At 46.7% G+C, this 15,344-nt stretch overlaps 3 protein-coding genes across 12 annotated transcripts in view; 2 read left to right on the forward strand and 1 right to left on the reverse strand.

The window, feature by feature from the left end:
• TCF12 (transcription factor 12) overlaps window positions 1-1,913 on the reverse strand; it is a 145,494-nt gene extending 143,581 nt beyond the window's left edge. For 4 of the 7 annotated variants that reach the window (XM_028705856.2, XM_028705859.2, XM_028705854.2 and 1 more), the window contains exons 1-2: window positions 1,778-1,913; window positions 823-919 (exon numbers count right to left, since the gene is read on the reverse strand). In XM_028705856.2, coding sequence (XP_028561689.2) covers window positions 823-903 — 81 coding nt within the window. In that variant the 5' untranslated portion in view covers window positions 904-919; window positions 1,778-1,913. Of the gene's footprint in view, window positions 1-783; window positions 920-1,777 lie in introns of all 7 variants that reach the window. The other 3 variants (XM_028705855.2, XM_028705853.2, XM_028705851.2) reach the window with 1 other exon arrangement.
• On the forward strand, window positions 1,309-2,627 carry LOC144325490 (uncharacterized; the record flags this gene model as incomplete). Its single annotated transcript, XM_077918908.1, has 1 exon — window positions 1,309-2,627. A coding segment is annotated over one exon (996 nt), but the record flags the coding sequence as incomplete, so codon positions are not given.
• An 8,696-nt stretch (window positions 2,628-11,323) lies between these two features.
• ZNF280D (zinc finger protein 280D) overlaps window positions 11,324-15,344 on the forward strand; it is a 36,680-nt gene continuing 32,659 nt past the window's right edge. For 2 of the 4 annotated variants that reach the window (XM_028705197.2, XM_028705201.2), the window contains exons 1-2: window positions 11,324-11,469; window positions 12,508-12,638. The gene's annotated coding sequence lies outside the window, so the exon portion shown is untranslated. The remainder of the gene's footprint in view (window positions 11,470-12,507; window positions 12,639-15,344) is intronic. The other 2 variants (XM_028705198.2, XM_028705200.2) reach the window with 2 other exon arrangements.

Below are 15,344 nucleotides of genomic sequence, written 5' to 3' on the forward strand. Positions count from 1 at the left end.
TGCATTTCAGTCAGCATGGAATGAAAACTAATTCAGTTATGTGTATTTGGAAAGTAAAAAAGCTGGGAATACATTCATAGAAAAATTAATAGCATTAGCTGTGCTTAAAAATGTTTCATAACACAGAGAATTAGTGGTACAATTTTTAAGGTCAGTAACATGACCAGTTTATTACTCAATATAATAGGTCTATTAGTCAAAATAATACAAGTGCAGGATAACCTAACAAAGCCAAGTAAGTATTCTGTATTTTACTTTCACAAAATACACTTGATTTAAAAAATAATAATGTAAGACATTGTGGGACATCATGACTTGCTTCCAATCTAATATTACAGTGCAAAACAGGAATAAAGATACTAGGGCTGCAATCCTACACAGACTTACCTGGGAGTAAGTCCAATTCAACTCAATGAGGTTTACTTCTGAGCAAACATGCGCAGAATTGAACAGACTACAACCCTAATTATGGATACATGAAGGCAGGTCCCACTCTTCTGAGCAAATAGGATTAGGATTAAGCTGCTTGGGGTCCCCCTCCCCATTACCTACACTGCATTTTTTACAGGGGAAAAACAAACACCCTTTGAGCTATCTGTGGAAAACAAACAAGAAAAGCTACCCAATGGCTATCTATGGGTCAGCTGGATTTTAACCAGTTCAGCTGACTGACCCAGAGCCTTCAATACGGGAGTCTAGTTATTACATCCAAGTTTCCCCTTTGGCTGAGCCAGAAGCAACCGAGCCCTGCACGCAGCTGCCCCACTTCTCGGTCCGCTTTACCGTGGAGAAGCCATAAGAAGACTTCGAAGAATATCCTACCGCGCTGAAGTCCAGCAGGTCGCTCAGTTCCTTGTCTGTCCCTATAGCGGCCATCCGCTGCTGCTGAGGATTCATCTTCATCCACTTACGGAGAGTCCTAAGCGGCAACAAAAGGGAAAGGAAGAGGCGCGTTAACCAAAACAAGGAGGACGGCATCCCTCAGCCTTGAGCAGCCCCTCGCAAAGCCAAAGACCGTTCACTCCTCCCCGCATCTCAAAGGCACCCAAAAGCAGCAGCAGCAGCAGCAGCAGAGCCAACTCCGTGGAAGTTTCTTTCCTCCCTCCCTCCCTCCATCCCAGAGATGTTCGCATCCAACAGAATTTAATCCTCGCCTTGGGGAAGAAAGGCGCGCCACTGAGCTGCAAGCCCGGGCTCGGGAAGCGGGCAAGAGGGGCTGCCTAACAGGAGCAGCCCAGAAGGGGAAGAACGAAGAGCGCCGGAGCGGAGGCAAAGTCCCCCAAGCAGGCCGAGCGGGGGAAGTGAGCGGCTGGGCAGGCGCTCGACTCCCTCCCCTCGACGAAGCTGCGAACAATAAGTCTCTCGCCCACCTCTCCGCCTGCCACTTCCGCGCCGCCAGGAACCCGAAGTTTAAGGGGTTTCTCGCGGGAAAGAGAACTGGAGAGCGCGGCGTGTGTGGAGGAGCAGGGGCCGCGCTTCCCGGAACAACCCCGCCGGCCTGCGCGGAAGAGCCAGAGGAGCAGCCCTGCCGCCCCCGCGCCCAGAGAGGGTCTCCTGCCCGCCCATCCCGCGGCCCCGGCCGCCTCCCCAAAAAAGGGCGCCGGAGCCTCTCAGCACCAGGCTCGATACTGCCCAGGCGCGCGCCCCGGGCCGTGCGCGTCCCCGCTTCTCCTCCCTCCGAGCGGGGAGGGAGCCGCCACCGGCTTCCCTTCCCCTCGGTCCCCACCCCTGCCCGCTTCTCCCGCTCCCTCCCTCCGTGACGCCTGCCTGCCTTTACCCGGTTCCCGGCCCCGCTGCCCGGCTCCAAGTGGCTCTTCTCCTTCTAAGGCGGCGGCGGCGGCAGCGTCACCACCGCCCCGGAGTCAGTCAGGAAAGAAGCAGCAGCAGCAGCAGCGGAGGAAGACGGAGCGGAGGGGCGAGAATGCCGCGCGCTCTCCTCTCCCTCAGCCCGTCCTTCCTCCTGCCCTCTTCGCGCTCGGCCGCTCCGTCGACTGCCGCCCGCGGCCTCCCTTTCCTTCCCCCGCCCGCGCCTCCCGGTCTGCCTTTCTTGCTCCCCCGCCCCGTCTCGACGGAACTTGCGGGGCCTCCCCTCAGGCAGACATTTTTGGGCTTCGGAGCCTCAGCACCGCCACGTTCAAGGTTCCTGCTCTGTATCCCTCCGCGCTTGGCGGCGGCGGCAACAGCAACCTCAGCAGTAGCGCCGCGAAGAGCGCGGCGGCCATTAACCCTTCTCTGCCTGACGAGTGCTGCTGCCGCCGCCGCCTTAATAAGGCCAGCGGCCCTCACTTAGTCTCTGTGAGGTAAAGACCTGGAGCAGGGAGAAAGCGGGCGCTGCTTCTCCGGCGGTCGGCCTCGTCTCCTCGCCAGGTCCCGGCCGCCTCTTCTCTCCTCAGCGAGCGAAGAAGCGGGCGCCGAGGAGCCAGGAAGCCCAGGTGGGCGGGCGGCCCCGGCGCTACTTCCTCCCGCAGGCGCGCTTCAGGGACCTGGGCTCCAGCCGGCTTCCTTGCGAGTAAGCGCCGCTCTGAGCGCAGCGGGACTTGCCCCCGCGTAAGGGCACCCGAGAGGGGCGCGGAGTTTTAACTTCGGCTCAAGCGTTCCGGAACAGACCGGCTGCCTCAGTTAGTCTTGACTCTTGAGTCTCGGCGGGAAGGGGAGGCTTCGCTTCTTTCCAGAGGGCCAGCCGAGGAAAAGCAACCCCGAGCCTTCTGGCACCCTCAGAATAGCCCGGTCCTGGAGGCTCCACCAGATGCTGTGTTGCTTCGACTTCTCCTGTTGGCTTTGCAACAAAAACATGCAACTTAACCTTAAGATCAGCCTCCATACCTGAAAAAGTGACATCAATTTTCAAAAAGGAATCGTTTGGCCCTCTGGGTGTTGCAGAACTACAACTCCCATTAGCCCCAGCAACCATGGGAAGGAAAGATTGGGAGTTCTGGATGGCCAAAAGTTCCCCAGTTACAGGCTGGAAAGCAATATTAAATACAGAATTATTGTGCCACTACAGCTTCTTCTTCACTAACCCTTTAGATGCCTTTGGGAATGTCAATAAGCATGTTGATAGCTTAATATGTGTGCTTAGACTTACAAAAAGCTTTTGACAAAGTACAAAAAGGGATTGCAAGGAACTCCAAAAGGATTTCTCCTAACTGGCGGGACGGGAAGTAAAATGACAAATGCAACTCAATGCAAACAAGTGTAAAGGGCTGGACCTGGGGCAAAGAATCCTAGTTTCACATATACGCTCATAGGATCTGAACTGGTGGTGCCTCCCCAGGAATAAAACACTGGGGTAGATACTCCGATGTAGATGTTGATCCATTGTACAGCAGCTGAAAAAAAGGCAGACTCCACGTTAAGAATCATTAGGAAAGGAACTGAAAATAAAAGTATGTACAGTTTTAGTGACTTCACCTCAGAATGGATATTGTGTGAGCTGGAAAGGGTTCAGAAAAGGGCAACCAAAATTATCAGGAGGACAAAGTTGCAACATGTGGGGCTTTTTAGTTTAGAAAAAAAGGTGAGTAAGAGGAGACATAGGTGTATAGAATTATACATGGTAGGAAGATTTAGGACAGAGACAAGTACTTCTTCACACAGTGCATACTTAAACTATAGAATTAGTTCCCACAAGAGGTAGTGATCCCATTGGATGGCTTTAAAAGAGGATTAGACAAATTCATGGAGGATAAGGGTATCAGTGTCTATTAGCCATAATGGCTATGTTCTATCTCCATTGTCCAAGGCAAAATGTATTTGAATGACAGTTATCTAAGAATCACTGGGGGGGGTGCTGTACTCAGCATGCATGTGCATGTGTTTGGCCATGGTTCTTATAAAGGTAAAGGTACCCCTGCCCGTACGGGCCAGTCGTGTCCGACTCTGGGGTTGCGTGCTCATCTCGCTCTAGAGGTCGTGAGCCGGCGCCGTCCAAAGACACTTCTGGGTCAGGTGGCCAGCGTGACGAAGCTGCAGCTGGCGAGACAGCACCAGCACAGCACACGGAAACGCCGTTTACCTTCCCGCTATAAAGCGGTACCTATTTATCTACTTGCACTTAGGGGTGCTTTCGAACTGCTAGGTGGGCAGGAGCTGGGACCGAACGACGGGAGCTCACCCCGCCGCGGGGATTCAAACCGCCGACCATACGATCGGCAAGTCCTAGGCACTGAGGTTTTACCCACAGCGCCACCCGCGTCCCAGCTCCTCCACACAGCGTCCCCACAGCGCCACCCGGTTCTTATAGTCTGCACAAATCTCTCCAAGGCATAGCAGCCCTGAGGGGGGTGGGCTGTGTGTGTGATGGCAACTCTTTGTGCTGGCTTTCACTCAAACAGGAATCACCAAGGATGAGTTACTTTAAAATAGTTTTTTTAAAAAAAGGTACAACAAAATACTTATTAGGATATTTGCATCTTATCCTTCCAAATTTCTTTTAACATAGCAGGGCTTTAAAATGCACAAGCATACAACATTAAAGCAAATGTGATGGCAGAGCAACAAAGACTTGGTGACTAAGTCACAATGAGGAAAGGTTGAAGGTGTTGGGTGTGTTGAGCCTGGAAAAGAGTCTTCAAATACTGGTAGTTCAAAGGCTCTCACATAAATGATGGAGCAAATAGGTTTTCCATTGATCCAGTTGGTAGGAACCAAATGAATGACTTAAAATGCAGGAAAAAGGAGATAAACAAAACAGGAAGAATGGTGTGATTGTAAGAGTTGTTCAACAGTGAACAGCCTACCTTGAAGAAAGGTAGAGCTTTATTTGCAGAGAGGGGATGGTCAGCTATCAAGGATGCAATAGCAACAGATTTAATGCATTGACAACAGCGGGCGTTAGATCACTAGGTGGTTTTAGAAGTATTAATTCTGTTAGTTACTTTATTTCATCTTAGTCATTCAAGTCTTTATTTTTGGTCCCCCAAAATAACTGAAGGTTGTTTATGTACAGTGCAGCTAGCATATTGTGTTTGCGTGTGGCTATATTCAGACCCTTAGCTCTGACCCTGAGGTTGTTGTGAACATAAAATGAGACAACCTCCTACATACATTGCTCTGAGCTTGAAAGAAGTATGGGATAAAAATGTGATAAACAGAAATTAATGTAAAGATTATTTGCACAAACTCAAGAGCTTGCATGTTACAGGAGGTGATTTACACGTGCCACAGGAGGTAGTGTGGGGCATGACACAAAGAAAGGGGGGAAAAACACGTCAATGTCATCTTACATCTACTTGCTCTGGTACAGACACATCAATTTTACCAACATAGGCATGTCAGCATTTTTAGGATTGGTGCATAAAAGGGTTTAAGTAACGATGACAACAGTATTTGCTTCAGATACAGGCAGTACATTATTTTTAATAGTCTGCTCTAAGCCTTTGTGCAACGTGGGGGTGGAAGGAAATCAAATGTGTCACTACCTTTTGAGTCAAGTGTGTGCCAGTGATGGATGAGGCAACGGTACCAATCAATAAGTCACTGCATCGTCAAAAAGCGAGGTGACAAAATGTCTACAGCGTCTTGGCCACCAACATGAGCAAATATCTACAGATAATTAACAAAAAATTAAAAACAGCTATGCACAACCCAATCTTGAGCAATCCTACTGTCTGAGGGATGTATTCCTAACTAGGTAAGTGTGCACACAACTATAGTCTTGCAGCACAATACTATAAATGCATACTCAAAAGTTGTCTCATTAAGTTCAGTGAGGCTTGTATCCAGGAAACTGAGTATAGGGTTTGCAGCCCTAATCTGTAGGATCCATGGACTCATTAAAGGTTACAAATGACAAAACTAACCTTTAGTGAAATAAATAACACTGCACTATTTCTCCTTATTGTATAGTAACTGATTCTCGCCCATTTAAGTTATTCCAAAGAACTTGGCCTTTTCCACTTCCAAATGAAAAGCAGGCTTTGTTAGAATTATTTGTGGGAGCTTCAGATATAAGGAATGACCCATAAGCACCTATATATAAGCATTTATACATTGCCCCATTATTCAACTTTGCTTCTGTCACTAGTTGCCATTGTTAGCTGAGTGTAGATGTCAGCCATGGAAAATATACTGCAAATGGACCAGATCTCTTAAATATCAGTGCTATGTCCTTTGCAAATAATTTTGTCTGTATAAATGAAAATGAAAGCAAGGCAGTTGAACTGTCCATCAAAATTAAAAACTGGTAGATGCTGTAAGCATTCCCCGCTTTCATCCCATAATGTCCATGTAAGCAACTTCTTTCTGTGTAATTAGCATTGGGAATATTTTTAGATTTATTTATCATTTGTGCATTTGCTGTCCTGGGCTCCTTTGGAAGGAAGGGTGGGATAAAAATAATAATAAATAATAATAGTTTTAGCACAGATGGAAGGAACAGCATTTTACCTGATACAAAGAAATTGGTGATTTCTTAAACGGTTTCCTGATTGAATGGCTTGGCATTTAATACTTCAGTTGGAACTGCAACAACTGCGAAGTCAAGTTCTCTTGAAAGTAGAGTGGCTTTATCCATCAAAAGTATAGCTAGTGGGTCCTTAATGATAACACGGGTTCTTCCCCATACTGGGAGTTGGCAACTTCTGGACTGACTGAAAGTGTTCCGCTGGCTGGCTATTTGAGGATGCAGTGCAGTTTGCAAAATGTGTCGTCTTTGCCACCTGTACTGCAGCATGGTAAGCACAATTATGTGCCCTAACTGGTGTTTGGGCAACGTCAAAACAAGACTTGTATCACTTGTGCCCTGGTCATCATCTGGCTTGCTTTATAGCCTGCAGCTTCCCAGAATACTAAGAAGCCATATTGGCTCAGCAACACTGGAAGGAACAAGCATCCATTGTGTCAGCCACTCATCTCCTCTCACCATTCCACAGCAACAGAATAGTTGGCTTTCTTCATTATTTTGAATAGTTCTTTTATGATACTTGCTTTTTCCTATGTGAAATCTCGTGGGGAAGAAAAAAAACCAAAACAACCAAAGCAATATAAATGTGCCAGTCGTTATTGATGGTCAAATTTGGGTAATTAGAGCAGTGGGTGTTGATTGAGAGAGATTAATGCTTTATTGATCATACACACCATACTTTCCTGATTGAAGGTATTTCTCCAGTGCAATTGACCTTTTTTTTCTTACTGCTGCATAGCTACACCCTGGGCTGGCCACCTGAATAGTTAATAGTTTGCATTTTATTCAGTTTATTTTTTTTCTCTTTGTGTTAATTGTACTTCTTGACATGTATCTTTAATGAACCTCAGTAAAATAATTTTGAAAAATCAACTTTTGGGACTGATATTATTTTGTGGGGGCAAGAAGAGTGCAGGGAGACTGCAGCTTGAAATTTATTAGAATGCAATGCAGGCATGGTGGTTCCAAATAATATCCACAACTTATCTCCAGATGTGATTAAAATGCTTTATTATATTTACATCCCATCTAGGTCAGCAGTCACCAGCCACTGGCATTCATTGACAAACAGCAAGTGATCAGAAGCCATTAAGCCAGCATCTTCAGCTAAACTCATCAGCTAAGCATCATTGCCCATTACAAAGCTGTTGTTGTTGTTTAGTCGTTTAGTCCTGTCCGACTCTTCGTGACCCCATGGACCAGAGCATGCCAGGCACAAAGCTAGCAAGCTAAAAATAAATAAAAAGGGAAAAGGCTATCTCTCAATTAACACCCTAACCTTTTATATGCTGTAGTTTCCAGGAGGGGCATGTTACAGAAAACCATAGCAGCTTGTGAAATAGTCCCATTTGAAATAAAGAGCAAATTAAGAGTTATAAAGCTTTAGAGTGGAATGCCTTAACAAACAGAATTTATGTCAGAAAAATCTGTGCTGCTTTTTCTCTTTCTCCCATTCAGACACTCCTTGTCCCAGAAAATATGTGACTTGTTGAAAGTATAAGTTACAGTTGTTCCCTGATGTAACAATTCTGAATGGAAAGCAGCCTCAGAAAAAATAATGCTGCCACCCTTTCCTGCCATTTCTCTAGCCTTATCAGCTGGCTGAAAAATAAAATATTAGCCTGTCTTCAGTTGTCAAAGTGATGAGCTCTTTTCCACTGACTTGAACATGGTCTTGTGAAAAAACTAATTTTGGGGATTGGCAGATCTGGTGGGTAATCCTGGATTCGAGTAAAGTATACGCATAGCTTTCACAAAAAAAATATGAAAAAATATGACATTTTAAAGCATTGTCAAACTTGGATAAGTATCTATGTGTTGCAGAAGTTTGACATCTCCACTCCATCTGCCCAAATGTCCAGAAACAGCTTCCTGAGCCAGTGTTGAAAAATCCTTTGCACAAAAAGAAAGGTTGCAAGGGAAGGAAACAGAGTAAATTCCATCAACTAGCTGGTTTATTTAATTAAAAGAATACAGATTTTAAGAGGAGAGTTAATCTGAGTGGAGGCCTGTAGCTGAATCAGGCTGCAAATGTGAGCCCAAGAGGTTTAAGGGCACAAAAGGCAGCCATTCAGCTACATTTGGGACGCTTTATACAAGGGATGGGGGCGGGGGGGGGAATTGAGGTTTCTCTTCATCTGTTTTCTCTTCACTTTCCCCAAGCCAGAAGGGAGTGTTGTGTCCTGGGTGGGTGTGTAGAACAAGATAGCAGCCACAAAAGGAAGAGTCCCAAGTCAATGTGGCATTCCTGGCAGCAGGGCTCCGATGCTTTGGATAGTTGCCTGGCAGGCAATTCAACAGGTTCAGCCTGACTGGCAAGCAGAGTCAGTGCCTCTGAGAGAGCATGAGAATTACCGTATTTTTCGCTCTATAAGACGCACCAGACCACAAGACGCACCTAGTTTTTGGAGGAGGAAAACAAGAAAAAAAATATTCTGAATCTCAGAAGCTAGAACATCAAGAGGGATCGCTGTGCAGTGAAAGCAGCGATCCCTCTTGCTGTTCTGGCTTCTGGGATAGCTGTGCAGCCTGCATTCGCTCCATAAGACGCACACACATTTCCCCTTACTTTTTAGGATGCAAAAAGTGAGTCCTATAGAGCAAAAAATACGGTATGCTCTCTCATTAGATTAGGCCAAAGGGGCCATTCAGTCCGGCATCCACAGGGACCAACCAGGTGCCCATTATGGGAAGCCCACAAGTGAGAGACGTGCTCAAAAGCAGTCATGTGTCCGAGTTATTTGTCCCCTATAGCCTTTGTCCCCCATGACTTTTGCCTCACCCCTTTATAAACCCCTCCAAGTTGGCCACTGTTATGTACTGAGTTGAATGTTGTTGTTGTTTAGTCGTGTCCGACTCTTCATGACCCCCTGGACCAGAGCACGCCAGGCACTCCTGTCTTCCACTGCCTCCTGCAGTTTGGTCAGACTCATGTTTGTAGCTTTGAGAACACTGTCCCACCATCTCATCCTCTGTTGTCCCCTTCTCCTTGTGCCCTCCATCTTTTCCAACATCAGGGTCTTTTCCAGGGAGTCTTCTCTACTCATGAGGTGGCCAAAGTATTGGAGCCTCAGCTTCAGGATCTGTCCTTCCAGTGAGTACTCAGGGCTAATTTCCTTAAGAATGGATGCGTTTGATCTTCTTGCAGTCCATGGGACTCTCAAGAGTCCAGCACCATAATTCAAAAGCATCAATTCTTTGGCGATCAGCCTTCTTTATGGTCCAGCTCTCACTTCCATACATCACTACTGGGAAAACCATAGCTTTCACTATACGGACCTTTGTTAGCAAGGTGATGTCTCTGCTTTTTAAGACGCTGTCTAGGTTTGCCATTGCCTTTCTTCCAAGGAGCAGGCGTTTTTTAATTTCGTGACTGCTGTCACCATCTGCAGTGATCATGGAGCCCAAGAAAGTAAAATCTCTCACTGCCTCCATTTCTTCCCCTTCTATTTGCCAGGAGGTGATGGGACCAGTGGCCATGATCTTCGTTTTTTTGATGTTGAGCTTCAGACCATATTTTGCGCTCTCCTCTTTCACCCTCATTAAAAGGTTCTTTAATTCATCCTCACTTTCTGCCATCAAGGTTGTGTCATCTGCATATCTGAGGTTGTTGATATTTCTTCCGGCGATCTTAATTCCGGCTTGGGATTCATCCAGCCCAGCCTCTCGCATGATGAATTCTGCATATAAGTTAAATAAGCAGGGAGACAATATACAGCCTTGCCGTACTCCTTTCCCAATTTTGAACCAGTCAGTTGTTCCATATCCAGTTCTAACTGTAGCTTCTTGTCCCACATAGAGATTTCTCAGGAGACAGATGAGGTGATCAGGCACTCCCATTTCTTTAAGGACAGAGTTGAATAGGATCCAAAATGCAGCAGTCTGATTGGTCCTAGAACAGTAGGATTCAGAATGCAGCAGTCTGGTTCTAGAACAATAGGATCCAGAAGGCAGCAGTATGATTCGTCCACAGGAGCCACCCAATCCAGCTCCAGGTGGAAGTGAATCCGCAACCTGATTGGCCAACAGGAGAATCCCGGAATTAACCAATCACGTGGGCCCCATTGTGTAAATAATGTATATAAAGCAGATATTCTGGGGGAACTTCCATTCCTCCTCACCACTATGAGCGGAATAAAGAGCATGAAATTTACTCTCAACTCTGAGCATATTTCAGCCGCCATCACACTCCCCCAGGGCCGGATTTAGGTTTGATGAGACCCTAAGCTACTGAAGGTAATGGCGCCCTTTATATATCCAGCTGTCCTTTGTCAACAACAACTTGTTGCTGTTTTTTGTGTTGAATATATGCTATATGGTAACTTATGGACCTAATAGGTATCTAAAGCCATTTGCACATGTTGCCATGCAACCAGTCCATGCAGAATGTAGGTACCCTATATATAGAAATGAGCAAACCAGTGATATTTTAGGAAGCAGGCTAGCATGCAAGGCCCATTATTTACTTCATAGGAGCCTACACAACACAAAACACTGTTGCTGTATGTAGGTTTTATTTTGTTTTTTATCTTATATTTTGGAAATGTACATCCAGTTTTTCCCCCTTTAATTATTTGGGGGGCTCCCAAGAGAGTGAGGCCCTAAGCTATAGCTTGTTTAGCTTATACGTAAATCCGGCACCGCTTGATCCCCACCCCCCACCCCGTCTTGTGGCGGCCAGTTCCGCAGCCTAAAACCCTCCGCGCTGCGTCGACAGCGCCTTCCTCTCGCGTTATTCGGCCTCCGGAGGGGGAAAGAAGGGAGGGCCGCCCTCCTCGCCTCTCCCAGCGGCTGGTACCCGGAGCTGCCTCCGCCCTCGCCAGGGACTGCGGCCGCCCTGAGGGGAGCGGAGGGCGGCCCGGCGGCCTCACGCCACGCCCCTCGCGCGCCCGCCCGCCGCCAGGAGGCCGCGGAGGAGGAGGAGGAGTTGGAGGCGGCGCTGCTGCTGCTGCCGCCGCCGACGTCGCTGCTGCCGCGGCGCCTCCACAGGCTCGGCCTGCCCCGCTCTTTCCTCCACCCTCCCGGGCGGCCCGCGCGCCGCCTCCTCCTTCCTCAGGCGCAGCACGGTAAGCCCCTTCCCTCCCTCGCCCGCCCGGCCCGGGCCTGCTCTCCCTCACGGTGGTCCCTCAGGAGGGATTGTTGCCTACGAGACCGCCGCCGCCGCTGCCGCCGCCATCTTGGCTGGGAGGGAAGCCCGGCCTGGCGGTGACCCCGGGGCTTAGGCAGGCCAGCTCGCCGCCGCCCCCGCCGCCTCCTCCTCGGCGGGCCTGCCTGCCTGCCTGCGGGGCGGCTGTGCAGAGTGAGGCCTGAACGGACCTGGGTTTCGCCTGGCGAGGGGGGCCCATCGGCCGGCGAGGGGAGGCGGGCGAGGGCTGGGCCTGGTTTGGCGGGAAGCTCCCTCTCTGGGGATGGGGAGGCGGCTGGAGCCCCGGGGGAAGGGGGGCGGCGGCCCTCCGCGCAGCATCGGCAGCATCTCGGGCCCAGACCCAAGCCAGGTCGGGGCTGCACCGCTTTCACACAAAGGGCATTCAGGTGTGCTTGGAAGGAAGCGGCGGGCGCTAAGCGGCTAGCTTTCTGCGCGCAGGGCCTTATAGAATCATAAGAGTTGGAAGAGACCACAAGGGCCATCGAGTCCAACCCCCTGCCAAGCAGGAAAAGCAGGGCCTTTTCCCTCCTCAGGGCCAGCCCCCCTCCCTCCGGCCCCCCTCCCTCCCTCCCCCCCCTTCTGGCTGCTCCAGGAGACCTTGTCCCAGGAGGAACTTGAAGAAAGGCTTGCAGAGTCTGCTGTAGCAAAAGCAGCAGGGAGCCTTAGTTTGATGGAGAAGGGTGAGGGGTTAAAACAGGTCTGCTCTTGTTGAATAATGTGCTGTTGGAAGTGGGTTAGTTACACGTGTTTGTTGTTTTTCGTAGCAGACTTTCCTGGGAAAGGGGTGGTGGTGGTGAGTAAATAAAGGCCAGGAACAAGCTTTCAGCTCTCCCCAGATGATCTGTGCAGGGCTGCTACACTTGCAACACTACTTCTTCAAGGTGATCCCAGGATAGACAACAGTTTGTAGCCGTCTCAGTTCAATAAATAGGATTTATAGAATCATATATTTGTACAGTTGGAGGAGACCCACCGTGTCATCTTGTCCAACTCCCTGCAACACAGGAATCACAGCTGAAGAATCTCTGGCAGATGGTCATCCACCTGTTTTAAGAACCTCCGACGAAGGAGAGCCCATCATCTTTCAAGGTAGTCTGTTCCACTGTCAAACAGCTCAGGCAGTTCCTAATGTTTATTCTGAATCTCCTCTCTTGTAATTTGAATCCATTGGTGTGTGTTCTACCCTCTGCAGCAACTGAAAACAAGGCTTGCTTCATCTTTCATGTGACAGTCTTCTAGATATTTGAAGATGGCGATCATACCACCTCTGTCTTCTCTAGGCTAAACATATGCAAGTCCCTCAACAATTCCTCATAAGGCTTGGTTTCCATACCCTTGAGCTTGTTGGCCACCATCCTCTGCACACATTCTAACTTGCCAGTGGCCTTTAATTGTGATGTCCAAAACTGGACACAGTACTCTAGGTGGGGCGTGACAAGAGGAAATAGAGTGGTCCTGTTACTTCTCTTGGCCTTTACACTAGACTTTATTAAACGTGGAACAAGCATTATGCCCATATCCTTCCATTCTGTTTGTTGCTTAATCAAATGTCTTCTGAAAATTAGTTTTATTTATAAGAATATTTATAAACCGGTAACTCGTAAAACAACCAAGTCAGTATACATTAAAATCATTGAAACACAATAAAGCTTTAAAATTGCATAACAAATGACCAACACTATTTATAAATACAAAAGAAAATTCAATATTTCAAAGGTAATATTTAAAAATCCTGAGGTATTAACATAAGATTATTATAGAAATCATCTTGGAATAACCTTTCTCTTATGTGAAAAAAAAATGGAGGGCCTGTTTCTTCTCATACACTACCAGCTGTATGAAATCCATTTTCATCTTAAATCTGAAGATATACGAACAAAACATTGAGTCTGCTGGTGGCACCCGCACAAGAACTAAGGAATTGAAGTTAAACTGAGCACATACATACAAACAAAACACCTTACAGTCTTAAGACATTCAAGTTACAGATTGGAAGTGTTATTTTATTGCTAAAACAGAACTGTTTAATTTAAAATTGGTCCAGTTCAGACATAACTATCTGACTCTATCTGAAAACACACTTTGCTGTTTTCAGTCAGTAATGTTTTATTTGGGACTGGGAAACATGTGGCTCTACAGATGCTGCTGGACTAAAATTCCCATCATCCTTGACCATTGGCCATACTGTCAAGGACTTATGGGAGATGTAGTCCAAAACATTGAAAGACAAGCATTTGGAGAGGCCTAGTAAACAGGACTGCAGCCTTAGGTTACTTTTATTGTGTAACTGTAACAGACTGAATATTGAATGAGTGTGGGTGGGTGTGATTGTTTTTAAAGAAAGTCTCTCAGTCAGTAAGGTAGTTTGTAATAATAGGGTAGCCTGTCAGACCTTCCATAGTCAGATCATTGAAGGCAGCTTTCTAGCACTAATTGGAACTCTCCCACCATTCGTAAGACAGAGCACTTAGGGAGATATAGCACTGTGCTGCTTATATGGAAAAAAAATATATTTAAAAAAATGCACACAGAACACTTGATTCAAAACAAAGAAGTTCACATTACATTGTTTAAGAAGGATGTTAACATTTGTAATGTAACAGTTGCACTTTGCTTTGCCTTATGTGATTTGTATGCTCTAGCCAGTGATAGCAAAAGGACGGACAAAGCTAACTAGCGGTTCTTATATTTTTAGCTCCTTTGCTTTGTTCCTGCATAACCTGAAATCCTAATACCTTACACACAATGTTAAACATAATGTTAAGGATTCCTCCATTGCCATTTTTAGCAAGTTGTAGAGAGGAGCTTAGTGCAGTTATTTTAGCTAAACTTTTTTTTTATTTAAAAAAATCTAGATAGAAGAGTTCTGCAACTCTTAGATTTTTACACTGTGTTGTGAGTTCTAACAAAGATGGTATGTTGTTACAGTGGACCAACAGAGCCAACTGTGGTGGTGGTGGCTGTTTGCTTTCTTTAGATTACTGTTGTTTTCCGAGCACTGATCCCACCGCATCAGCTATTACCTTAAAAGATGCTTCCACCGTGCTGAAGTAATGGATTTAACAGAAAATCACAAAATTGTTTAGTTTCATTTAGGAATCTTCTTTCCTGACTGTAGTTATGTTTTCAGATGTTCTCAGCTTTATTTATCACAAGCTTTCATTAAGTAACTGTTGACTTCGATAAAAACTTTACTTCATTTAAAATTGTTTTATTGTAATTTAAAATCATTCCTGCCATTGGCTGCCTTGGGTGCTACTAAAATAATGTTATAAATTTGGGAGTGGAACCCCACCCCTCAAACCCTAGAAATTAATAAATGGTAGGATTTGGTTATTTGGGATGTAAAGGGAGAAATACAAACTGCAGAGGAACCTGGCCAAGCTAAGGCCATTAAGAAACAATTGAGGGTCATTGACAATGCAAAATGATTGTCCTTCCCCCCTGCCCTGAGATGCAAACAGAGACTGGGGTAAGGAAGGTTGCCATGGTAACTCTGTATTTGAGGAAAAGGGAATCTGGTAGCAAGAGGTTCTGGGAAGGAGGAGGAGGAGGAAGAGAGACTGGGATCCACCTGTGGGATCCTGGGTGAGTTCCTAGAACCCCATGGGCTCTTGCCACTGATCAGCAGAGAGGGGGGGAGGCACTCAACTTTTGTAACAATAATTATTAAATATGTTTTGATTTTACTTCTGTTGAAGAATTTAATTCAGCTGACTGCCTTGTTTAGATTTGCTGGACCTCTGCTACAAAGAGATTTCACTACCTTTCTGTTTATCCTTCTCTTCGCTGCAT

This window comes from Podarcis muralis, chromosome 14 (assembly GCF_964188315.1).
Source record: "Podarcis muralis chromosome 14, rPodMur119.hap1.1, whole genome shotgun sequence".
NCBI lineage: Eukaryota > Metazoa > Chordata > Lepidosauria > Squamata > Lacertidae > Podarcis > Podarcis muralis.